This window comes from Dreissena polymorpha, chromosome 4 (assembly GCF_020536995.1).
Source record: "Dreissena polymorpha isolate Duluth1 chromosome 4, UMN_Dpol_1.0, whole genome shotgun sequence".
Taxonomy (NCBI): Eukaryota; Metazoa; Mollusca; class Bivalvia; order Myida; family Dreissenidae; genus Dreissena; species Dreissena polymorpha.
This window is the reverse complement of record NC_068358.1, coordinates 44,621,327-44,648,738: the sequence shown is the minus strand read 5'-3', so window position 1 is coordinate 44,648,738 and position 27,412 is coordinate 44,621,327. Positions and strand designations below refer to the sequence as shown.

Sequence of the window (27,412 nt, the reverse complement as noted above, 5' to 3'; positions counted from 1 at the left end):
AACACAGAAAGTCCCTAAATCTAGGTGGTCCCAGCCACAGAATGGGCTGTAAAAGAATATTATTGCTTACTCTTTGCCAGTTCCCTACCTGAAGATCTGTTCAATCTCCACCTTGGGGTCATAAATCCTGATGTGGGCACCTTCCTCCATTAGGTACTTGGTCATGTAGATGGCTGCAGACTCTCTGAAGGCAGTTTATGGGGCAACATGTGAAAAGTGTGTTATGGTCATAAGAAGCAAATCAATATGGTAAGATGTTATCACATGCAGGAAATCTATAAGGTGTGATAGACATTTCATACAAATACTACACAGGAGCAAATGTCAAGAGTGGTAAAATTAAATAGAAACCAATGTCTGGGCTGTTCAAATAAAGAAACAACCAATGTCTGACTTTAAACATAACAAAGGAACCAATAACTGCCTGTGTCCATTAAAGTGAGAAAAATTGTGCATATCATCTGAACTCGAGATACAAGTCAAAGGTCTGATCTAGTCAAAAGTCAGATACATATGAACTGATGTCCACATACCGGTCTGATCAATAGCCAAAGATCAGATACATTTGAAATGATACGAGTCTGATCTAGTCAAAGATCAGGTAAATATGAACTAATGTCATTATACATATGAATTACACTTAGAGTGTATAGTTACACACCAAGTGTAATGTCAACATACAGGTCTGATCTAGTAAAAGGTTAGATACATATAAACTGATGTAGAGATACTGGTCTTATCTTGTCAAAAGCTAGATAAATATGAACTGATTTTCACATACAGGACTGATCTAGTAAAAAGTAAGATGTACTGATGTAAAAGATACGGTTCTGATCTAGTCAAAGGCCAGATACATATGATCTGATGTCCATATACTGGTCTGTTCTAGTAAAAGGTTAGATACATATGATCGGATGTCCACATAGTGCTCTGATCTAGTCAAAGGTGAAATACAAATGAATGGATGTCCAAATACTGGTCTCATCTAGTCAAAGGTCAGATACATATGAACTTGTGTCCATATACAAGTAAACGTTCATATGAATATGAACTGATGTCCACATATGGGTCTGATCTAGTCAAAGGTTAGATACATATTAAAGGGGCTTTTTTCACAGATTTTGGCATGTTTTGAAGTTTGTCATTAAATGATTTATATTGATAAATGTAAACATTGAATATAAAAAGCTCCAGTAAAAAATAAAGAATAAAATTAAAAAAAGAAAGAAAAGGGTACCCTCAGCAGGGCTCGAACCACTGACCCCTGGAGTCCTGGTGTAACTAGAGCCTTGTCACAGACGTGACGTATACCCCCACATGCCGCATTGACACAGACTATTTTTCATCCTGTCTTCACAAAACAGGAGAATCTAATTTATGGCGATTTTTAAGAATTATTAGGCCATTATCATTTATAGCCATTTTGACCTTTGAACTCTTGAGTTCTTTAACATGACACGCCGTCCAATGACTGTGAACAAAATTAATGTACAGAGTCATTTTTAAATCTCACAATGAATGGCATAGTTATGGTCTAGAAAAGCTCATTTATGATCGTTGAACTCAAAGTGTGACCTTGACCTTGGAGATATCGACATAATTCTTTCGCGCGAAACACCGTCCAATGATGGTGAACAAATTTGCCAAATGATTTTAAAATCTCTCAATAAATGACAAAGTTATGGCCCGGACAAGCATTTGACCTTTGAACTGCAAGTGTGACCTTGCCCTTTGAGATATCCACGTACTTTTTTCACATGACACACCGTCCCATGATGATGAACAAATGTACCAAGTCATTTTAAAATCTAACGATAAATGACATAGTCATGGTCCGGACAAACTTTCAGTTTAAAACACACTAAGTGACCCCGTGACCTAGTTTTTGACCTGGCATGACCCATATTCAAACTTGACCTAGACATCATCTAGATACAACTTCTGACCAAGTTTGGTGAAGATCGGATGAAATTTCAGGACAGACAGACAGACCGACCGACCGACAAAATGTCTCCTATATAGCCCCCATTACCAATGGTAAGAGAGGTATAAAAAGTCTACGACTTAGACCACTCGGCCATCCTTCGGGATACAATGATGTGTGTATTTTATACTTTATATAAGCAATCCTCGTAGTTTCACAAAATAAAACGACAACAACAGAACTCTTCAAATTATTCATTCGTTTCGTGTTGCAACGCTTTATTATTTTCGGGTTTTTAAATCGTCAAAATATGCATAAATGTTCAGTATTACTGTTTCCTCACAAATATCATAACTAAAACGAAAATTTGCGAATCTGAAACAACTTTTTGTCAATTTACCCAAACATGAAAAGGCCCCTTTAATCGATGTCCACTTACCGGTCTGATCTAGTTAAAGGTTAGATACATATGAACTGATGCCCAAAAACAGGTTTGATCTAGTCAAAGATCAGATACATATGAACTTATGTATAGATACAGGTCTCATCAATTCAAAATTCTGATACATTTGAACTGATGCACACATACTGATCTGAGCTAGTCAAAGGTTAGATAAATATTAAATGATGTCCACATGCTTGCTGATCTGGTGAAAGGTTAGATACATATTTATAGATGCCAACATACTGGTCTGATTTAGTCAAAGGTGAGATACATATGAACTGATGTCCACATACTTGCTGGTCTTATCTAGTCAAAGGTCATATATATGAATTGGTGTCAAAACTAGGGCATTATCTAGTTAAAATTCAGATACATATGAAATAAAATCCAAATACCGGTACACGACTACATGTCTAATCTAGTCAAAGGTCAGATACACTTTGACTGATATCCAGATAATGGTCTGATGTAGTCAAAGGTTAGATACATATAAACTGATGTCTGCATACAGGACTGGTCGGACCTAGTCAAAGGATAGTTACATATGAACTTATGTCCACATACTGGTCTGATCTAGTCAAAAGTCATATACATATGAACTGATGCCTACATACTAGTCTGATCTATTCAAAAGTCATATACATATGAACTGATGCCTACATACTAGTCTGATCTATTCAAAGGTAAGATACATATGAACTGATATCAAAATACGGGTCTGATCTACTCAAAGGTTAGATAGATATGAACTGATGTCCTCATACTGGTCTGATCTATTAAAAAGTTAGATACATATAAACTGATGTCCACATACTGGTCTGATCTAGTCAAAGGTAAGATATATATGCACTGATGTCCACATACTGGTCTTATCTAGTCAAAGGTTACATTCATATGAACTGATGTCCACCTATAAGTCTGATCTAGTGGGGTCAGAGACATATGAAATGATGTCCACATACAGGTCTTATATATTCAAAGGTCAGATACATATGAACTGATGTATAGATACGGGTCTGATCTGTTCAAGGGTAGAAACATACTGGTCTGATCTACTCAAAGGTTAGATAAAAATAAACAGATTTATACATTCTGGTCTGATCTAGTCAAAGGTCAGATACAAATAAATGAATTTCTACATTCTGGTCTTATTTAGTCAAAGGTCGAATACATATGTACTTATGTCCACAATTTGGTCTGATCTGGTCAAACGTCAGATACATATGAACTGATGTCTGCATACTGGTCTGATCTATAGAAAGGATAGATACATATGAAAGGATGTCCACATACAGGTCTGATCTAGTTAAAGGTCAGATACATATGAAGTGATGTCCACATACTGGTCTGATCAACTCAAATGTTAGATACATTATGAACTGATGTCCCCACACCGGTCTGATCTAGTCAAAGGTTATATACATATGATGATGCCCACATACAGGTCTGATCCAGTCAAAGGTTAGATACATAAGAACTTAATAGGTATGACCAAATACTGTTTTGATCTAGTAAAAGGTCAGATGCAGAACTAATGTCTAGATACAGGTCTGATCTAGTCAAAGGTAAGATTCAGATGAACGGATGTCCACATACAGGTCTGATCTAGTCAAAGATCAGATACATATGAAGTGATGTCAACATACTGGTCTTATCTTGTCAAAGGTGAGATATATATGAACTGATGTCTGGATATGAATCTCATCTAGTCAAAGGTCAGATACATATTAATTAATATCCACATACTGGTCTGATCTAGTCAAAGGTAAGATACAATTTGAACTTAAAAAAGTAATCATTCACCTCAAATGTACAGGTAAAGTCATATTATCTTCAATAACAGAATCATAAGACTAAAAGAAGCAATCAAAATTGAAAGTCTAAATTTTCATAGCTATTTACAGCCCAATCTGACATGTCAGGTGGTCTCCAAAAGTGGTCTCTTAAATGAGGTGGTCTTATAGTAAGAAATTGGCCAATGAGGTTGCTAATCATGTTATACATTCAAACAAATAGTATTAAATTTAATTAGATTTCTACTTTATTTGTTTGGGTACCATTACAATAACAATACATCTAATAACATACAAGTACACAAAATAATTAAACGAAAGACAAAATATAACACAAATTACAAGGAATAAACCACCATTAGAACCATACGTCATAATTTAATTTACATAAACATAAATACAGGGTTAAACATAAATTACATACATGTACATGTTCACAAGTGAATACATACAAATTTAAAAATGTTTACGCACATTCTATATTTTTTTTATTTTTCATAATTTGAAATAAAAAAACTCATTCACATTTGTCTACTTAAATTGTTTTGCTAACAGTACAATTTCACCAATATTAAGGTCCATTACACTCTGCAGACATATGTCATATTCCTATCAAGTGCCCATGCTTGGATCTGCACTGCCAAGTCGCACACTTTGGTAGTGGTTTTATTTTGGGTTTGGATGTTGCCTGGCTATTGACAGGTTAAGATGTTTAAATATACCTTTCATTTCTACTCTCAGCTTCCATGTTGTTGATTTTGATGTATTCAAAAGCATTCCACTCCAACAGCATCAAGCATTATGCTTACATGCATACACCCAAAGATCTTTCAGCAACAGTCCTGATACATTTTTAGCTGAAGAAACTTGTAAAGCAACTCATTCCTGTTTTTAGCATAGGTGCGTTTACCCACCTATGCTTATGGTATATACCACATTTCGAAAATCCACATCGATCGGTTGCCCATTATGAAGCCTTACCTGATCAAAAATCAGACGAAATATCTTTTTAATTTAGTATATGGTCATTCTTGCAATTTTTTTTTGGAAACGTTTTTCTAACGTTTTCTTCCAAGAATATTGCTGACACCGTTTTAAGTGAATTTTTCTAAGACCGTTTTATGTCAAAAAATCTTCTTATAACCTAAAACAAATTTCGTTCGTAAAACAATTCTATCTGCACTATAAATCTCAATCTCCTAAGCAGTGGCCTCCCTTATACTAGAAGTTTCTGACCGGGCGAAGCAAGGGAAGTAACTGCTGTGAGGAGTTTCTAAATCTATAAATAGTTTCTATAATTCATTCAGAAATCTGTATTCAGAACTCAATCTGTTGTGCACGTCTGCATCTAACGCTTACCACAAGTTTAACGACAAATTCTTGACGCAAACGAATAGGGTAGCGTCTATTTTCATTTGTGAAAAGAATAGTTCGATACAGATCTGTCCGTGCTTAAATTTTGAAAGGCTTGGGTAATTATTTTTCATAAGCGTTTCAAACACTGATGTAACTGGAAAGATTATCTATTTAAATAGTCGGTAATTGTTTGAAATTATTGATTTGAGAAATTCGCGGATGGCGATATCGAACTACATTATACCACGTGACGCCATTCTTCTCTGTATCTTGCACCTATGCTTTTAACGCCATCGGCGCTCTCGTTATATTCAGCAGCACATTGATGACACACTTCCAGACCTCCTGTTTTCATGTCAGACTTGTGTGGATGTGCATTTTCCTTACACCATACTCAGTTACAATTGCTCTGTATATTTTGCCCTTTGTAAGTATTTTCAGGGTATTCAGATGTTCTTGCATTTCCATTTAAAAGCAGACATGTTATTTATATTGTGTTCAGTATAATACTCTAAATGTGTTATTTGAATTTATCTTTTCATACACTTCTGTGTTAACAAGCATACTCTAGTCATTAAAAAAAACATAACAACAATCTATTGATTATCATGCCATTTTCGTTTTTTTTATAACAGTCTCTTATTTCATATTGGCCTGGCAGTTAACAAGCTTACTGTATTTAATATTTTGTAATTTAATGCATGCCTGCCAATAACAATACACGCATTAAGACCCACAACTGTTAAGCACCTTTAATATGTCAGTCTTTATGTTGCTTAGCATGGAAAATATGGAAAATTAGCACTCGGTGAAAGTCAGTCAATTACCAAAAAGTGGTCTTTTAATGAACACGTGTGTGTTTATTGGTGTAAAAATTTATGGCCTTTGGTCACAGAAAATATTGGTCATTAAATATGGTCGACTCATGGTGAAAAACAAACCAGAGGAGTCTCTTTATACAGGTTGTCGCTTTACACAAGTGGTATTTAGCACAGATTGTACTGAATAAACTATTTCCACTTAATCCATACTTTCTTCAATATTAAAGTCATCCATCCTCTTTATTTATACCATCTTTAATATTAAGTCAAGTATAATCAATATTAGCTTCAGATGAACTCTTACTTCATGCTATCTTTCATATTAGAGGCATATGAACTGTTAATTTATTTTATCTTCAATATTAGAATCATTATAAACTCTGAATTCATGCCATCGTTAATAATAAACTAGAGTCATATGACCTGATGGAAAAGAGTCAATTAAAATGATTACTAAAAACTTGTACAAGTATTATGTGTGCATAATAAATATCATAGCCATGAAAAACAAGAGCTGTTGTTTTTTTAAACACAATGCCCCCTAATGCACTTTAAAGCCACACAGCAGCTATATCCCAATCAATAGACAAGAACACATTCTTATCTGTAATTCATGCAGGTAGACATTTTATTTTTTCTTCTTTCTCCGCACATTGTTTAGTTTTATGATATATTTTTTCTGACATTTTAAGTTGCCAACCCCCCATTTTGTTTCCCCATTTTTTCTGAACCATGTTTTAACAAGTTTCACTCTCATTACTCCAAATATAAATAAACAAGAGATGTCATCATCCTTCTGAAAACCAGACAAATTACAATCTCTAGTCACAAGCCTTTTTGAAAATAAATTTTAAAAACAGGCAGGTGGAAATTTCCATCTTTGAACATAGAAATTATCGACTATGTATGTTTGAATAAAAAATTTAAAAAAATGGGAGTCACCAGTAAAAATGAAAGTCGGTGCTTTACAATCAAGGTTACCGCCGTTTGCCAGAAGCATCACACTGAATTTGAGACTTTTACATGTGAGAATATAGATGAGTGCAAATGTTCAAAATAAATACAAGAGGCCCCAGAGGGCCCTGGGTCGCTCACCTGAGAGACTAAGATGGAAAGACACAATGATTAAAACTCTTCAGCAAATATTTCAAATTATTGGTATGACAAGATTGACTTTAAAATATAAGGTGCTCAAAGTATTCACAATAGGCCTATATAGAAAATTACCCCACCCACCCTAGCGGTCATGTTTTTAATACCCAGATGTTATTTAAAATATATATATAAGGAAAATGCTTCTTACATACATATAGAGAAAACTGCCCCACTCCATGGCAGCCATGTTTTTCCACTGATCACGACCATTTTCAAACTCATCCGACATATCAATAAACCAATGTTTTGACCAAGTTCCATCATGATAGGCCAAAAATGTCACCTTTAGAGTGTTCACAAGCTTTTTTACTATATAAACATAAGGAAAATGACCCCCCCTCCCTGACAGTCATGTAACTAGATGGATCAAAACAATTTTTGAACTCAACCATTGTATCCAGGAAACAAATGTTCTGACAAAATTTCATACTGATCAGGCAAAAAATGTGTCTTCTAGACTATTCACATGTTTTCACTGTCTACATATAGAGAAAACTACCCCGTCCCTGGCGGCCATGTTTTTTTCACTGATCACGACCATTTTGGGCCTCGTCCGAGATATCCATAAAAGCAATGTGTTGACCAAATTTCATGATGATTGGGCAAAAATGTGACTTCTATTATATACATGTAACTAGAAAGAAATTGATTCCCCCTGGCGGGGCCATGTTTCTTGACAGATCATAACCATTTTCTAACTCAACCATGGTATCCAGGAAACAAATGTTCTGACAAAATTTCATGAAGATTGGACCAAAAATGTGACTTCTAAAGTGTTCACATGTTTTCACTATATACATAGAGAAAAAACTGCCCTGCCCCCTGGCGGCCATGTTTTTTCACCCATCTAGACCATTTTCAAACTCGTCTGAAATATCAATAAAACCAAAGTTTTGACCAAGTTTCATGAGGATTGGGCAAAAAATGTTCACAAGGTTTCTCTATAGCAATATAAGGAAAACTGCCCCGCCCCTGGCCTCCATGTATTTCAACGGACTGGAACCATTTTTTAACTCAACCAACATATCATTAAGACAAAGTTACATTTAGATTTGGCATTAAATGTGACTCCAACAGTGTTCACAAGGTTTTTCTTTTTTTGACCTAGTGACCTAGTTTTTGACCCAGCATGACCCCAGTTTTGAGCTCGATCGAGGTATCAGTAGGACAAATGTGCTGACCAAGTTTCATGCAGATCGGACATTAAATGTGGCCACTAGTGTTCACAAGGCAAAATGTTGACAACGAACGAGTGTTCACAAGGCAAAATGTTGACAACAAAGGACGGACAACACACAAAAGGTGATCCCAAAAGCTCACCATGAGCATGTTGTGCTCAGGTGAGCTAAAAAAAATGGTAAAAGCTTATAATAAACTCATAAACAACATACATACATACATCTCATATGAGGTGTGACATAGAACCTATTCAGTGCAGTAAGATTTACTAACCTAGTTTGAAATTACAAGTGAAATGTGTTCTTCTATATATAAAGTGACAGGAAATAAGACAATTCATAATTAAGTATCGAGGCCCATTAAATCATTCAATCAAACAAGTTTAAGGGAAAATAGATTGATCAATGAACAGTGATAACCTTAAACTTATAAAGATATTCAAATTAAGTATAGGATATTCATGGACGTTTTTTGAAAAACTCCGCCAAGTTGGAATAAGTGTCTCCAAATCCGGCTTGGTATTGGTGACCCAGGGCTGACAGTTCTTCATTTTGAACATGTTCCTGAGACCATCCTCGCCATCATATTTAAAGATCATTCTAAGATGAATGAGGTGAGTCCAGAGCCAGCTAAATTATTTTATGATGCACATGACTTGCACACATGACTGTTAACAAGAACACTGCACGTTTCTAGGTTTTTCTTGGTTGAATTTGTGTCCATAATCTGAAGGGGTCTCATTTTCCTCCTGCACAGCTGTATCACTGAAAAGATAACATAATTGTTCCTTTGAAGTTGATGTTTGACTACTAGTTATATTAAGGTAGGTTCATAAGTACCTCAATAAGTTTAAGTCAATGAAAAGTATGCAAATAACAAATTGTGTATCAACATTTTTAACCATTTTATTTATCTACAGAAAAATATTTGCTCTTTTCTGATATATTTGGCTGAAATAAGCCTTTTCAAGGTTGTTTCTATAAATTGACAACATTTTCTTCATGTAATTTAAAAAAAATAATTATATACTGACTTCAAATACACAAGCACTTGTATGGGAGTATCAACTGACGTTATAGTGTTTCATGGAAAGATTGACATAATCCATAATGATATGTGTCATCGCTTTTATTTATTCAGACATTCAACACATAGCATGCCATTACGAGTATTTTATATGATGCACACTTAATAAGTAAGTGCAAACACCACATATATACATTCTTCATCCAAATGTTAAATGTTAATACATGTATTATCCCTACTGTATACAAAACCGACTATTAACATTACATTGTATTTATTACTTAAAATGTGGGTTCTACATTAAAAATCACATAAATCAGTGAAAAACCTACTTTATTTCCATCTGTCTTGCAGCATCTACTGAGGAGATAGTTGACACTTGTTGAATGGTCCTACCCGGAGATACTTTTTATATGGGCAAAATTCTTTGGAACGTCTTATCGGAGAAGGACCATTTATGTGGTGGACACCAGAAAGTTTTAATTGTCATCAATTTGCGTAAAATTACATAATAACATTACCAACTCATTCAGTTTTAGTTCAGAAGTCTATTTTTACCTCAAATATCGTTAAATTGAAGTTAGAAAGGCATAAATATTTCAGTTAAACTTCTGCTTAAATCGCAACAATATCACTGACCTCTTGCCGTATTATGAAACAGATTTAAATATCAACCAATACGGCATTACGGTGTAACGTGTACGTGTAATTTTATTTAACATGAGCTTTTAACACCGACTTTTACCTAACTAGATCTAGTATACTCATCTTTGTGGATTTAATAAGCATATGTTTAAAACAGATATGCTGCAGTTTTTATTCACTCTTCTAAGTTTCAGCAACTTTTATGCATGTCTTTTTCGCACCTCTGTCTGTGTTGTTTTATGTACTTACATTCTACGTTACATAGGACGGTATACTGTACGATCTGTATCAATATTCTTTATGTACAGTATAAAAATAAAAGATGTAATTTTTTCAGAACTTTTTAATTGTCACTTTATAAAAACAAGAGCACCCGTCCTTGCGGGTGCAGACCGCTCATCTATTTTTCTTTTAAAGGTGAAGGGACCTATCTCAATTTCAATCACAAAGGAAGGAGGGGTGGAGTAGAGGGAAGTGTATAGTGTGGGGGTGTGGTCATTTATTACATTTTCTTCCAAAAATGCAAACAAAAATGCAATTTTTTGGGGGGGGTGGGGGGGATTCTTGGGTGGGATGGTTGGACAGTATTTCAAAAATGAAATAATACAAAAAAATATTTGTGTTTTTTAACCATGTTTAAAAAAAAATGTTGGGGGGGGGGGTTGGGTTACGAGGGGGGGGGGTATAGTGTTAGGGTGTGGTGGTCATTTATTAGATGATCTTTAAGAAAAACAGATGTGTTTAAAATCACAATGTCCCCTATATATGACCTTGACCTTGTGAAGGATGACCTTGACCTTGTGAAGGATGACCTTGACCTTTCACCACTCAAAATGTGCAGCTCCATGAGATACACATGCATGCCAAATATCAAGTTGCTATCTTTAATATTGCAAAAGTATTCATAAAATAAGCGATTTGGGCCACATATATTTGACCTCTGACCTTGAAGGATGACCTTGACCATGACCTTTTACCACTCAAAATGTGCAGCTCCATGAGATACACATGCATGCCAAATATCAAGTTGCTATCTTCAATATTGCAAAAGTATTCATAAAATAAGCGATTTGGGCCACATATATTTGACCTCTGACCTTAAAGGATGACCTTGACCTTTCAACACTCAAAATGTGCAGCTCCATAAGATACACATGCATGCCAAATATCAAGTTGCTATCTTCAATATTGCAAAAGTATTCATAAAATGAGCGATTTTGGCCACATATATTTGACCTCTGACCTTGAAGGATGACCTTGACCTTTCAACACTCAAATGTGCAGCTTCATAAGATACACATGCATGCCAAATATGAAGTTGCTATCTTCAATATAGCAAAATGTTAAAGTTGACGCAAACAGACAGACAGACAGACCAACAGACAGGGCAAAAACAATATGTTCCCCACTACTATAGTGGGGGACATAAAAACACTTTTTTTTTTGGGGGGGGGGGGGGGGGGGGGGTTCGGGTGGGGGGGTGGGGGGGCTTGGGGGATGGTTTGGGTGGAGTCTATTGTAGTATGTCAGGTAAGAGTTGTTTTGTCAAAGTATCAATCAAATCTAATCATAAATAAAGAAGTTATGGCAATTTTAGCAAAATTTTATAATTTAACCTTGAGAGTCAAGGTCATTCAAAGGTCAAGGTAAAATTCAACTTGCCAGGTACAGTACCCCTCATGATAGCATGAAAGTATTTGAAGTTTGAAAGCAATAGCCTTGATACTTTAGACGTAAAGTGGATCTAAACACAAAATTTAACCATATATTCAAAGTTACTAAGTCAAAAAAGGGCCAAAATTCTGTAAAAATGACAACCAGAGTTATGCAACTTGTCCTTTACTGTCCCCTTATGATAGTTTGCGAGTGTTCCAAGTATGAAAGCAATATCTATGATACTTTAGGGGTAAAGTGGACACAAAACTTAACCAAATTTTCAATTTTCTAAGTATAAAAGGGCACATAATTCTGTCAAAATGCCAGTCAGAGTTACATAACTTTGCCTGCACAGTCCCCTTATGATAGTTAGTAAGTGTTGCAAGTATGAAAGCAATAGCTTTGATACTTAAGGAATAAAATGGACCTAAACACAAAACTTAACCAAAATTTTTAATTTTTTAAGTATAAAGAGGGCACATAATTCTGTAAAAATGCATGCCAGAGTTATCTAACTTTGCCTGCCCAGTCCCCTCATGATAGTTAGTAAGTGTACCAAGTTTGAATGCAATAGCATTGATACTTTATGAGAAAAGTGGACCTAAACGCAAAACTTAACCGGACGCCAACACCGACACCAAGGTGATGACAATAGCTCATAATTTTTTTTAAAAAAATAGATGAGCTAAAAACAATGCTTAATTAATCCAGAAAAGTATAATAACATCGGTTTACTATGTAACGCTCTGCACCACAACAGACGAACGCAAATTGTATTTTACGCCGTTTATTCTTCCACATTTAAACCAGATGCCATCGAGGCCGTGTTATCGATTTATATCTACACAGCGAGCAAATCGAGAGATATTGAAAAATTGAATAGTGGTTGGATTGAAATTGCTCAGGCGTGCAAAATTCAAAGTGTCATTACATAATTTTTACGAAACATAATCGAGAAATGAATTATCTACACAGGCATGTAAATATTATTGCAATCCGTTCATATTAAGTGTCTGATATAGGGGCTTGAATGTTGCGCACAAAATCCTTGCGCAACAATATAGACAAAGAAGGAAAAATGTCCACCATTGTTTGAATGCTTCAGCCGTTGTACGCTCCAAATATTACCAATATAAAAAGTAGCTTAATATTTGAGAGCGTCAACAAGTTGGACTAGATTATATAGTATACAAGGGCTGTTTGTAAAACACGCATGCTCCCCAAATGGGCTGTCAGTTGTAGTGGCAGCCATTGTGTGAATACGTCAGACCTGAGTATCAATAGTTAATATATATCTATATCATCCAGAAACCATTTTACTGCTTCAGGTCACTGTGACCTTGACCTTTGACCTAGTGACCTGAAAATCAATAGGGGTCATCTGCCAGTCATGATCAATGTACTAATGAAGTTTCATGATCCTAGGCATAAGCATTCTTGAGTTATCATCTGGAAATCATTTTACTGTTTCAAGTCATTGTGACCTTGATCTTTGACCTAGTGACCTGAAAATCAATAGGGGTCATCTGCCAGTCATGATCAATGTACCTATGAAGTTTCATGATCGTATGCCTAAGCATTCTTGAGTTATCATCTGGAAACCATTTTACTGTTTCGAGTAACTGTGACCTTGACCTTTGACTTAGTGACCTGAAAATCAATAGGGGTCATCTGCCAGTTATGATCAATGTGCCTATGAAGTTTCATGATCCTAGGCCTAAGCGTTCTTGAGTTATCATCCGGAAACCATTTGGTGGACTGACCGACGGACCGGCCCACTTCTATGAATCTCTTTCTTTAGAGTTTGCAATTTGCTTTTACTTAAAACGACCCAACATGTCACATACAGTGTCGGCCATATTTGTTGTCATTTTACGTAGTTTGCGGGTCCTACATTTAGTATTTCATAGCGATATTTATCGAATATTCGTAGTTTTCCGCACATATCCAAATAACTTTCAGAGTGACAGATACATACGAAATTAGGCGATACGCACAAAGTTCATTAGAGTGCTAATACCTTAACCCTTTACCACTTAGATATGTATTTGTATGCATTTGTAGTCCCTTAGAAAGGTAAATAAAACTTAAGACCTTTCTTACTAGATTCAAGTTTTAAGGCTTCATTTCCAACCCTTAGATAATGATTAGCAGCAAACAGCATAAAACCTGAAGAGAATGTAAGTTACTCGCAGGCTGTTCTGGTTTTATGCTGTGTGCACATAGACATTTCCACTTTGCTTCTGAGAGGGAAAGAATTAAACACTAAAAATTAGGTTATTATCTCAGACATGGGATATGCCATTATAAAATTTACAGGCAAGATTGTCCTACAAAGAGTAAAAATCTACAAGCCAGTTGTAAATTTTGCATATGATATCACTCTTTACAACAAAAATATGAATAAAAACATGTTTTGCTTTGGGTTTTACTTTCATTGTCCAAAGATTACTTTTCTATCATTAATTTTCTTTAAAATTAGCCAAACTTAGAAACAACAAGGGCTGTTTGTAAAACATGCATGCCTCCCATATGGGCTGTCAGTTGTAGTGGCAGCCATTGTGTGATTACGTTTATTGTCACTGTAACCTTGACCTTTGACCTAGTGACCTGAAAATCAATAGAGGTCATCTGCCAGTCATGATCAATGTACCTATGCAGTTTCATGACCCTAGGCGTAGGCATTCTTGAGTAATCATCCGGAAACCATTTTACTCTTTCGAGTCACTGTGACCTTGATCTTTGACCTAGTGACCTGAAAATCAATAGGGGTCATCTGCCAGTCATGATCAATGTCCCTATGAAGTTTTATGATCCTAGGCGTAAGCATTCTTGAGTTATCATCCGGAAACCATTTTACTGTTTCAAGTCACTGTGACCTTGACCTTTGACCTAGTGACCTGAAAATCAATAGGGGTCATCTGCCAGTCATGATCAATGTACATATGAAGTTTCATGATCCTAGGCGTAAGTAGTGTTGAGTTATCATCCGGAAACCATTTTACTATTTCGAGTCACTGTGACCTTGACCTTTGACCTAGTGACCTCAAAATCAATAGGGGTCATCCTCCGGTCATGATCAATGTACCTACAAAGTTTCATGAACCTAGGCATAAGCATTCTTGATTTATCATCCGGAAACCATCTGGTAGGGACGGAGACCCCACGACACCAGTACATAATATAATCTGCAAATGTGGTCCTAAACTGCATCCAAGAACGAGTCAATGTGACCTTGACCTAGTGACCTCAAAATCAATAGGGGTCATCTGCCAGTCATGATCAATGTACCTATGAAGTTTCATGATCCTAGGCGTAAGCATTCTTGAGTTATCATCCGGATACCATCTGGTGGACGGACCGACGGACAGACATGTGCAAAACAATATACCCCCTCTTCTTCGAAGGGGGCATAAATATATATATGGGTGCTCAATACCTTCCTTATTGTTTATTTAATCTCAATATCATAAAATGTTGATATTTGAAATGATCTGAATAAGCTATTAACTTGATTTTTAAGTCATGTAGACTCACGCACCAAAACTAAGTACCTAAAAGCTTCGCTGAAAAAAAGTCCGGAAAAGAGTTATTTACAGAAAATTCCTTTGTTCTAGGCCAGTAGCTTCATCAAAAATCAATTGACAAAACTCAAACTTTTTCTTAAAGTGATGAATCAGGGCTCAAATTAATTTTTTATCAACTCGCAAAAAAATTGCGAGTTGTTAAAATTTTAACTCGCATTTTTTCTTTCCAACTCACATACAAGTTTTCAAAAAAATGCATCATTTGGTAGATCTAAAATCGAAAAGTAAAGCACTAAACTTGTAGTGATACTGTGGTTACAGATACACAAACATAAAACTGGTAGAACTATGTTTATTTTAACTTCAAAGGTTTAAAAATGCAAGAACAGTGCAAATAATACTATTTAATGGTATACCATGATCTAGGTCTTTCTCAGCAACTCATTCAGCCCTTGTGACACCTTGTTGAGTATTTTTGTTTTAACATAAAGTATACACTAATTGCACCGCTCAAAAATGAACTGTCTGATCAACAACCCGACGTTTTAACATTTTTGTTCGGCAAAAAACAATGTCCAAATATAGTACACATCTGAAAAATCGGTTGGGGTCACATCACGCTTTTTGTTTAAACACAAAACATATAACAATCTTAGATTGGTTGCTATTTTAAAATTATGACATTTATCAGATGTGCACACATTGCTCTGTGCTGGTTTCGCATGTTCAATGGGAATACCCTGTATAACATCATCATATCGTGTGTTCCCTCGTGCTATTTACGCGCACCTGGCACTTCCGACAAATGGCGACTGGTTGTGTTTATTAAATTCTTAAACAAAATTTTCTTTCATTCTAGGTCTGCATTTGTGTTTAAATATTTAAGTGCTGGATTAAATAATTATCCCGGATAATCAGGTAATATATGCAATATGTGATAATCTTAATTTTTCTCCTACTCGCAAAAAATTGCGAGTAACTAATTTGTGCATTAGCATTTTAGACGCGTTTTTTTTTTATTAACTCGCAAATGGCCAGTTTGCGAGTGTCTATTTCGAGCCCTGTGAATGTAGACTCACACACCAAAAATTAGGTCAATATCTGCAAGCACTTAGGAAATGTCATGACAACTTTTATTCTACAGAAAATGTAAAAGTCCGACAGTCTTGGCATTACTTTTTTTCACTAGCCCAGTCAGGCTGCAACCAGCTTGGAAATCAACTAGCCTGAATAAATTTTAACTAGGCCAAACTTAAAGTTATTATTCTGTAACATTTGCAATTTTTTTACATTGAAGAAACATTGAACAATAAAGATAAACAAAATAAACACTTGACTCTGTTTTTATTTGAAGTTTATATCTGACAAAATATTTAATACAAGGTCTTCAGACATCTCAATTTCATCACTGAGTCACTAAAATCCACGTCTGACATGACAGCTATGATCTTAAAAGGTGGTCTGGAAAAAATAATGTAATAGCACTCATGACTACAATTTTCCTCATCAGTTAAGGATGCTACATCTGATTTGTTACCGATTTACCTCTTGTGCCCGGATCTGGGATGGCATAGATCAAGTATGACACACATTTGAATTTCTTTTGTTTTCTTGATTGTTCATATTTGTTGTTGCTTCCATTATTCTTTGTTACGGTTTATGCTGCGTTGCTTCCACAAAATAACGTAGAAAAGAAATTAAAATTTGCCGCTGCGAATTCTCCACCAATTAATAATACGAAGATAAAGCTTCTGGCGAGATCGACCAACAACAATGTTTGATAAGCGTCTACTCAATAAGTGCTCAAGGGAGATAAACCTATTCAGAATTTAATATGTGTACCTATTTCGGACATTTTTATGTATTCGGTAAGGAAACGAAAACAAGAGGGCCATAATGGCCCTGTATCGCTCCACTGTTTTTTTATGCGAAAAAAACGTGCAATGCGCATGGGTTGAAATGTAATCAAGCATGTGACTTTCTCTTTCTATCCCTCGTCCCACTGGGCGCTTAAAAGTTGGAAGGGTGAGCTTTTTTATATATGGAAAAAGTTACTTCCGTGTTAACTAAACAGACTAAAAAGCCCGGGAATTGTTGCACAGGTCCTTTGCTTATAACGTAGGTACATTTATCTCTCCAAAAGATATTGTCGTTCTTTCTATGTCACATATTTTTAGATGCTGAAGATCAAATCTATGCATTTGATGTGAAACAGATTCACAAGACCCATAGGAATCAAAATGCCTTAACCCTTTACCAAACAACACATTTTGGACTTTCTCAATTTGAAAGAGGTTGCAGACGACAATTAAATTGTAATTGAATATGAAGGAAATGATCAGGTAGGGTAGAAATAATTGTGATAAAAGGAGAAATTGCTCATCTTGAGCAATTTCTCCCTTTATCACAATTATTTATAAAGTTGTCAGCTACAAACCCGTAAAATCCTGTTAGTGTTTGGTAAAGGGTTAATAATCTCTGGTTCCTTCTTAGAGCCTTTCACACATTTATAACAAATACAATAGTAGCATCTTTCTGTGTAAAGAATCATCTCAAAATATAATTAACAACCCACACATCCCTAAGACCAACAGGCCTGAGAATATTATGATAATCTAAAGATTATTTCTTTTATTTATAAATGTATATAATTAAGTAATGCATTTGACTTCTAAGATCAATTCATAACTTATTTTAAGAAAATTATAAAATGGTCAGAAATATATAGATCTATGGATCTTTGAGCAATCGACAATCATATCCACAATTCATGAGTCAGGATTCACAAATGAAACAATGAATCATTAGTTATTAAAAAGCAGCATATACATATACATTAAGAACATTGCACTTCATTAATTCCAACACCTTCTCTTGGATACAAAGTTTGAGTTTACCATGCAGTATCATATATTGACTTTTCTTTAAATAATTATGTTCATGGAAGTTGTGTTTTAAAAATCAATAAGATATTATTAAACTGGTTTAAACTCTACAAAAAAGACATGAAATTAACATGTTATCCGAAATATTTATTATCCGGATATATGTTCCCTTTCGACATATTTAAATAAAACCCGACTTTTTTTCAGTTTATAAGAAAAACATTCATAACACTTTTTCTTACTTCAATTCCTTTGTAAGCAGTCACCATCTGATCTAAAATGGCACTAAATGACAGGGTTTTATCTCATGTTTACAAGATGTTGTTGTTGTTGTTGTTGGTCACAGACACACGGCCGCAGTAATCTCCCCTGGTAAACGTCATATGTTCAGTTTTGTGACCCTAATTTGAGCCCAGGGCAATAATTTGAACAAATTTGGTAGAGGACTATTAGATATCACTACACACCAAATTTAGTAGCCCTAGGCTCTATAATTATGAACAAGAAGATTTTTAAAGTTTGCACAAAATAGGCCTTAATTAAGCATATGTTCATTTTTGTGACCCCCAGGGCAGGGTCAAATTTGTCCCGAGGGGCATAATTTGAACAAACTAGGTAGAAAACTATTAGATGTCACTAAATACCGAATTTGGTAGAAATAGGCCCAATGGTTATGGACAAATAGATTTTTAAAGTTTGCACAAAATGGGCCTAATATAATTATGTTCAATTTTGTGACCCCTGGGGAACGATCAAATTTGATCCGAGGGGCTTAATTTGAACAAGCTTGGTAGATGACTATTAGATGTCATTACATACCAAATTTGGAAGCCCTATGCCATACGGTTATGGACAAGAAGATTTTTAAAGTTTGCACAAAATAGGCCTTATATAAGCAAATTTTCAAATTTTTGACCCCTGGGGCAGGATTAAAATTTGACCCCAGGGGCATAATTTGAAGAAACTTGGTAGAGGACTATAAGATGTCACTTCATACCGCATTTGGTAGCCCTAGGCCCAATGGTTATGGATGAGAAGATTTTTAAAGTTTTCACAAAATAGGCCGTATATAAGCAAATTTTCAATTTTTTGACCCCCCGGGGCAGGGTCAAATTTGACCCCAGGGGCATAATTTAAAGAAACTTTGAAGAGGACTATAAGATTTCACTGCATACCAAATTTTGTAGCCCTAGACCCAATGGTTATGGACGAGAAGATGTTTAAAGTTTTCACAAAATAGGCCTTATATAAGCAAATTTTAAATTTTCTGACCCCCCAGGGCAAGGTCAAATTTGACCCCAGGGGCATAATTTGAAGAAACTTGGTAGAGGACTATAAGATGTCACTACATACCAAATTCGACCCCAGGGGCATAATTTGAACAAATTTGAAAGAGGTTCACCCCAGGAACATTCCTGAGAAATTTCATCAGAATTGGACCAGTTGTTTAGGAGAAGATGTTTAAAGAAAAAGTTAACGCACGCACGGACGGACGCACGGACACACGCACAACGGACACAGGACCATGACACAAGCCCCACTGGCCTTTGGCCAGTGGAGCTAAAAAGCACTCCACCAATTGAGCTTGTGGCTTTGAAGTTTCACTCGACCGAGGCGAAATCGCGGGACAGACGGACAGTCTGACTGCTATATGTCACCCTACTGGGGCCATAACAATTTTTAAATTGTTACATTTGATTTTTACCTTGTATCCCCCGTGTCCTTTTTAAAGGAAAAACCAAATATTGCAATCTTCTTATTTGTAACTGTGTTGAACAGGCACTCTATGACCCGGTTTGCAAACCTTCGACGTTGAAAGTCATTGAGGTTGATCACCTAAAATGGGTTGACAGATACATCATGGGATCCTTTTAATAAAAGCTTCTTAAGGAAAATTCCTGCAATTAAGTTTTCCTTAATTCAGTACCTGTCTAACTTGTCAATATAAAAACTAAACAAGATGGTCAAGAATCACTCACCTGAGTTGGAGGTACAAAAAGACACAAACAATTGCCCTTGTTTTTTACCCCTAACCAATACCTACTTGATACAGATTCAAACTTGGCCTTGATATTGTAAGATAAAATCTCTGAACAAGTTTGAGCAAGATTGAGTCATAAGTGTGCCCTTAGAGTTGTTACAAGTTTTTTTTAAAGATTTGATCAGATGATGGTGATTCAAATTCAATCCTCACCTAGTTGTTGTTGAAATAAGTTACATTCTGACCAAGTTTCATCGAGATTGAGTCATAAATGTGGCTTCTATAAACACAACAAGGTTTTAACAAGATTTTACGACTTGACCTACTGTATAGGGGGAAGTGAGAAAAATGTTGTACCCCTTTAGCTTGTTAGCCAAAATTCTTCAATATTTAATAAGATTAAGAACTTTCTTGTGAAGCTAGACACTTATAAGAAGAAAAAACAAGAGCACCGCCTTGCGGGTGCAGACCGCTCATCTATTTTCTTTTTAAAGGTGAAGGGACTCTCATTTTCAATCACAAAGGAGGGAGGATCGGAGTGAAGAGGGGTGTATAGTGTGGGGTTGTGGACATTTATTACATTATCTTCCAAAAAAGCGAAAAAAAAAAAAAAAAAAAAAATCCGGGGGGGGGGGGGGGGGGGGTTGGGGGGCGATGGGGGGGGGGGGGGGTTTGGGTGCGATGGTTGGACGGTATTTCAAACATAACCATTTTTAAAAAAAAATGGGGGGGGGTATAGTGTGAGGGTGTGGTGGTAATTTGTGAGATGATCTTAAAAAAAAAAAAAAAAAAAAAAAAAAAAAAAAATTAGGGGGGGAGGGGGTGGGGTGGGGGGGGGGGGGGTATAGTGTGAGGGTGTGGTGGTCATTTGTTAGATGATCTTAAAAAAAAAAAAAAAAAAAAAAAATAGGGGGGGGAGGGGGGGAGGGGGGGGAGGGGAGGGCACGGGGGATGGTTTGGGTGGAGTCTATTGTGGTATGTCAGGTAAGAGTAGTTTCATCAAAGTATCAATCAAATCTAATCATAAATAAAGAAGTTATGGCAATTTTAGCAAAATTTAATAATTTGACCTTGAGAGTCAAGGTCATTCAAAGGTCAAAGTAAAATTAAAGTTGCCAGGTACAGTAACCTCATGATAGCATGTAAGTATTTGAAGTTTGAAAGCAATAGCCTTGATACTTAAGAAGTAAAGTGGATCGAAACACAAAATTTAACCATATATTAAAAGTTACTAAGTCAAAAAAGGGCCATAATTCCGTAACAATGACAACCAGAGTTATGCAACTTGTCCTTTTACTGTACCCTTATGATAGTTTGTGAGTGTTCCAAGTATGAAAGCAATATCTATGATACTTTAGGGGTAAAGTGGACCAAAACATAAATCTTAACCAAATTTTCAATTTTCTAAGTATAAAGGGCCCATAATTCCGTTCAAATGCCAGTCAGAGTTACATAACTTTGCCTGCACGGTCCCCTTATGATAGTTCATAAATCTTGCAAGTATGAAAGCAATAGCTTTGATACTGTAGGAATAAAGTGGACCTAAACACAAAACTTAATCAAATTTTCAATTTTCTAAGTATAAAAAGGGCACATAATTCTGTCAAAATGCCAGTCAGAGTTACATTACTTTGCCTGCACAGTCCCCTTATGATAGTTAGTAAGTGTTGCAAGTATGAAAGCAATAGCTTTAATGCTTAAGGAATAAAATGGACCTAAACACAAAACTTAACCAAAATTGTCAATTTTCTAAGTATAAAAAGGGCACATAATTCTGTCAAAATGCATGCCAGAGTTATCTAAATTTGCCTGCCCAGTCCCCTCATGATAGTAAGTAAGTGTACCAAGTTTGAATGCAATAGCATTGATACTTACTGAGAAAAGTGGAACTAAACGCAAAACTTAACCAAAATTTTCAATTTTTTAAGTATAAAAAGGGCACATAATTCTGTCAAAATGCACGCCAGAGTTATCTAACTTTGCCTGCCCAGTCCCCTCATGATAGTAAGTAAGTGTACCAAGTTTGAATGCAATAGCATTGATACTTTCTGAGAAAAGTGGACCTAAACGCAAAACTTAACCGGACGCCGACGCCAACGCCAACGCCAACGCCAACGCCGACGCCGACGCCAAGGTGATGACAATAGCTCATAATTTTTTTTCAAAAAATAGATGAGCTAAAAATCACTTGAAAAGAGGACAACTCATCATATGTGCAAATCTTTGCAAACATTTTAGAATAATAGCACAACTACTATATGTTATCAATGAAACCCACTGAGGTGCATACATACCTGTTGCCAATATGTAGCAACCTCAGGCAGGTTGAGACACTCACAAAGATACACAAGGTTTAGGACATCCTTTTGGAAGCAGCTTCCCCCAAACCCTGGCAAGAAACCAGAAGTATCGTTGAAAACGATGGATGCTCCCCTTTTGTTCATTATAAAGTAAACAGGTATTCATAATAATTAATGACAATAATAGTTTACACCTACTCTTTCTTTAAAATGGAACTCCAAGCGCAATAACACTATGGTCACTAAAGTACACTGGCTGAATATGAGTCATGACTTGATCCTGTCTGTTGAAATACCATGTCTAAAACACTGCCTGTCTTACACGTTGGACTTGGAATCAGGTTTCGAAATGAAGAAAACTTCTGACCATTTAGGACTACCTTGTTGAAGTCTCCCAGAATAAATATCCTATCAGTGTCTGGAATGACCCCAGTGCCCACAAACCTCCTCAAAAGGTAGAGGTCCATGCAAGGTACATACATGCCAAATATATAAGAGATCGGTCAAATATTGAAGGCGCTATGAGAAACTGTAACCAAAGTTTGACCTTGAGAAAATCTATTATTAGCCTCGGTGACCTTGACCTTAGTGACCTCAAACCTCATCAAAAGGTAGAGGTCCATGCAAGGTACATACATGCCAACTATGTAAGAGATCGGTAAAATATTGAAGGCGCTATGAGAAACTGTAACAAAAGTGTGACGGAAGGAAAGAAGTAAGGAAGGAAAATAGCCTCTGTGACCTTGAACCCAGTGACCTCAAACCTCATCAAAAAGTAGAGGTCCATGCAAGGTACATGTACCTACATGCCAAATATGTAAAAGATTGGTAAAATATTTAAGGCGCTATAAAAAACTGTAACAAAAGTGTGATGGAAGGAAGGAAGTAAGGAAGGACAAACTGGCAACTAAATGCTCCACAGAAAATCTTCGGGGCGCATAAAAACATAGAAATGATCACAGTCTACTAATTGATGCATACTGGCTTGTCATTCTTCTTCTTATTTAACATCATAGCGCAAGTTACAATAATTATTATACAATATGTTCAAAGAAGAGCAATTGCTTGGAACAACAAACTTACATAATATAAGAAATTTTATTCATATCCGTATGGTTCATTTTATCCAGTTTCTTAAAGAGATCAATGAAAATATTGACTTTTTCTAAGTGTTCATGACTTTCTCAAATTTAATTCCCAGTTGTAGAAACATACCTACCAAAATTTAGTCATAAACTTACTGCAGTAAATTTCTCAATATAAAAAGTCAATAGGAATTTATCTTTCATATTTGCGATAAGCTCATTAGAAACAAACAGAAGCAAATTAATTGAATTGATATCCCCGGCAGAGAAAATTTTGTTTATTGATGAACTAAAAGAAAATATTATTTAAAAGGTTGTGCCTTTTCTCACTTATTTGTTAATGTGATGGATGAACAGGGCAATCACTGTATAATAACATAATGTATGGTTATTGGTTTTATGCATTGAAATTTTCCTCATTGATATCTAAACACCCATGAAGTTTTATGTTGAAATCTTGTATTGTATCACTCTTATTCATGACAGTGTAGGCTAATGGTTCATGAACATTGCACTAATTCTCCCCATTTGTATCTATACAACTATGGAGTTTCATATGGAAAGCCTTGACTGTCTTATACGTACAAAATGAACATTGTTGTGTCCAAATAGAAAAAACACCAAAAACAACGCCATCTTATAAGTGAGTTTCAACTAACCTCACTTAAACCCAGTAAGCTCCCGTGTACGCATGCTCCCCTGATAGAGCAAGGTAGTAGAAATGCTAGTTACATCTTACTGTAAATTAATTCCAGCCCAGGTGCAAGTCACTTACCAACACTGGCCTTAAGGAACTTATTTCCGATGCGAGAGTCCATCCCAATGGCATGTGCAACTTCCGAAACATCAGCCCCTGTAGCCTCACACACTGCAGACATTGCATTAATACTCGATATACGCTGGGCTAGAAACGCATTGGCTGCCTGAAGAAACCACATTTAACAAAACATATTTTAAATGGTGAATAGCTCCCAATTATCAACAAAGTATTCTTACTAAATATTGACAAATAAAGCTTTGATATATTTTTTTGTTATTTTTTGTTGGTTATACATTTGTGCATTGATTTCTATTGGTTATATATTTGAGCTTTGATTTCCAAGGGTTAAATATTATAGCTTCGAATTAAGTTGGTTACCTATTTGAGCTTTGATGCTAATTACTTGTTTACTTGAGCTCTGATTTCCATTGGTTATAATTTGGGCTCCGATTTTAATTGATTATATATTTGAGCTTTGATTTCATTTGGATATATAATTGAACTTTGAATAACATATGTTTATAAATTTGAACTTTGATTTGCTTTGGTTATATATTTGATTTTGTATTTCTATTGGTTATATATTTGAGCTCTGATTGGGATTGGTTAAATATTTGAGCTTTGATTTCCTATTGTTATATATTTGAGCTTTGATTTGCATTGGTTATATATCAAATATTAAGAGGAGTAAGACCAATTCTATGATTTTTTTTATAACTGGTCATTTTTGTATAAACATATGCATGTCATCACTAAATATTATCATACTCAATTTTTCGGACACTTAATGCTTTCTTGTCCTAAATTGAGATACAAAAAGAAATAAAACATATGGGTGTCCGAAAATTTAGAGACCAAAAATTATGTGTGTTTCAAAATTTAGAAACATACACTTGGATACTTTTCTAACACAACACTTTCAAAATTGAATATCACAGTTTTGAGTTAAGATTAAGATTTGATATTTGATTAAAAATTTTACTAGTGATCATTTGACTTCATTCTGAGCTCAAGGTGAAATCATTCATCCTTGAGGATCGGACGCTTAAGCACGTGTGGTATGTATGGTTTCATCTGTATGCACGTGTAAATGGTGAACCGCAATCAAAATCATTTAAGGTGGGTTCTTAAAACAGGAAAACATAAAACTAGTTTTTAACAAGAGGGCCTGAAAAGCCCAAAGTCGCTCACCTGAGATTCAAAGGAACTGACCTGTTCTGTGCAGCCCAAGATGTCATTAGAATAAAATGTTCTTACCAACTTTCATGACTAGTGAACATCCTGGCAGCCACGTTTTTCAACAGACCAGAACCATTTTCATACACAACCAAGATATCATTTAAACAAATATACTGACTAAGTTTCATGAAGATTCATAGTCCATATCAGGAAAAATGCCCCGCCCACTGATGGCCATGTTTTTCAAGCAACTGGAACAATTTTCGAACTTGTCCAAGATATCATTGGGACAAATCTTTTGACAAAGTTTCATGATGATCGTAAAATAAATACGGCTTCTAGAGTTTTAACAAGGTTTAACTATAGCTTTATAAGGAAAAATGCCACGCCCCCTTGGTGGCCATGTTTTTCCACCAACCGGAACCATTTTCGAACTCATCCAAGATATCATTGGGACAAATCATCTGACCAAGTTTCATGATGATCGGACAATAAATGTGGCCTCTAGAGTGTTAACAAGGTTTTACAAAAGCATGATATATAGCCATATTAGGAAAAATGCCCCGCCCCCTGGTGGCCATGTTTTTTAAGCAACAGAAACCATTTTCGAACTCATCCAAGATATCATTAGGACAAATCTTCTGACCAAGTTTCATGAAGATAGGAAAATAAATGTGGCCTCTAGAGTGTTAACAAGGTTTTACATATAGCCATATAAGGAAAAATGCCCCGCCCCCTGGCGGCCATGTTTTTCAACCAACAGGCATCATTTTTTAACTTGTCCAAGATATTATTGGGATGAATCTTCTGACCAAGCTTCATGAAGATCAGACAATAAATGTGGCCTCTACAGTGTTAACAAGATTTTACTATAGCCATATAAGGAAAAATGCCCCGCCCCTTGGCAGCCATGTTTTTCAAGCAAACGTAACCATTTTCGAACTCATTCAAGATATCATTGAGACCAATCTTCTGACCAAATTTCATGAAGATTGGACAATAAATGTGGCCTCTAGAGTGTTCACAAGGTTTTATTTTAGCCATATATAGCCATATAAGGAAAAATGCCCCGCCTCTTGGCAGCCATGTTTTTCAAGCAAACGTAACCATTTTCCAACTCATCCAGGATATCATACAGACCAATCTTCTGACCAAATTTCATGACAATTGGACAATAATTGTGGCCTCTAGAGTGTTAACAAGGTTTTACTATAGCCATATAAGGAAAACTGCCCCGCCCCCTGGTGGCCATATTTTCGAACTCGTCCGAGATATCAATGAAACCAATGTTTTGACCAAGTTTCATGATGATTGGGCAAAATTTGTGACTTCTACATGGTTCAAACAGAAATCTCAAACCTAAATTCAAGCACTTTTTAAGGACTTTTCAAGGCCAAATTTTCATTTTCAAGGCCGAGAACCGTACGTTAGTTTCCTTTAAAAACTGCATTTTCAAACCAGATTAACATAGTAAACATCTTTTTTTTTATTTGCTCAAACACATTACACTTATTCCACAATAACTCATACATGTTATTTCTAGTTATTACATAGAAATACAGGTTATCCATCCATAACTCAATGAGTCTCACATATGTACAGTACAGCCAACGCGGCACAAACATAATCCGCGGCTACACCACGGCCAGATTATTAGTACGCGGCCGCCGAATCGTGTGTTCACGCGGCATATCG

At 35.7% G+C, this 27,412-nt stretch overlaps 1 protein-coding gene across 4 annotated transcripts in view; it reads right to left on the bottom strand.

Moving 5' to 3' along the window:
* LOC127879242 (UDP-glucose 6-dehydrogenase-like) overlaps positions 1-27,412 on the bottom strand; it is a 127,811-nt gene that overhangs the window by 4,108 nt on the left and 96,291 nt on the right. For all 4 annotated transcript variants that reach the window (XM_052425999.1, XM_052425997.1, XM_052425998.1 and 1 more), the window contains exons 6-9: positions 24,554-24,701; positions 22,688-22,782; positions 20,118-20,248; positions 89-184 (exon numbers count right to left, since the gene is read on the bottom strand). In XM_052425999.1, coding sequence (XP_052281959.1) covers positions 89-184; positions 20,118-20,248; positions 22,688-22,782; positions 24,554-24,701 — 470 coding nt within the window. The remainder of the gene's footprint in view (positions 1-88; positions 185-20,117; positions 20,249-22,687; positions 22,783-24,553; positions 24,702-27,412) is intronic.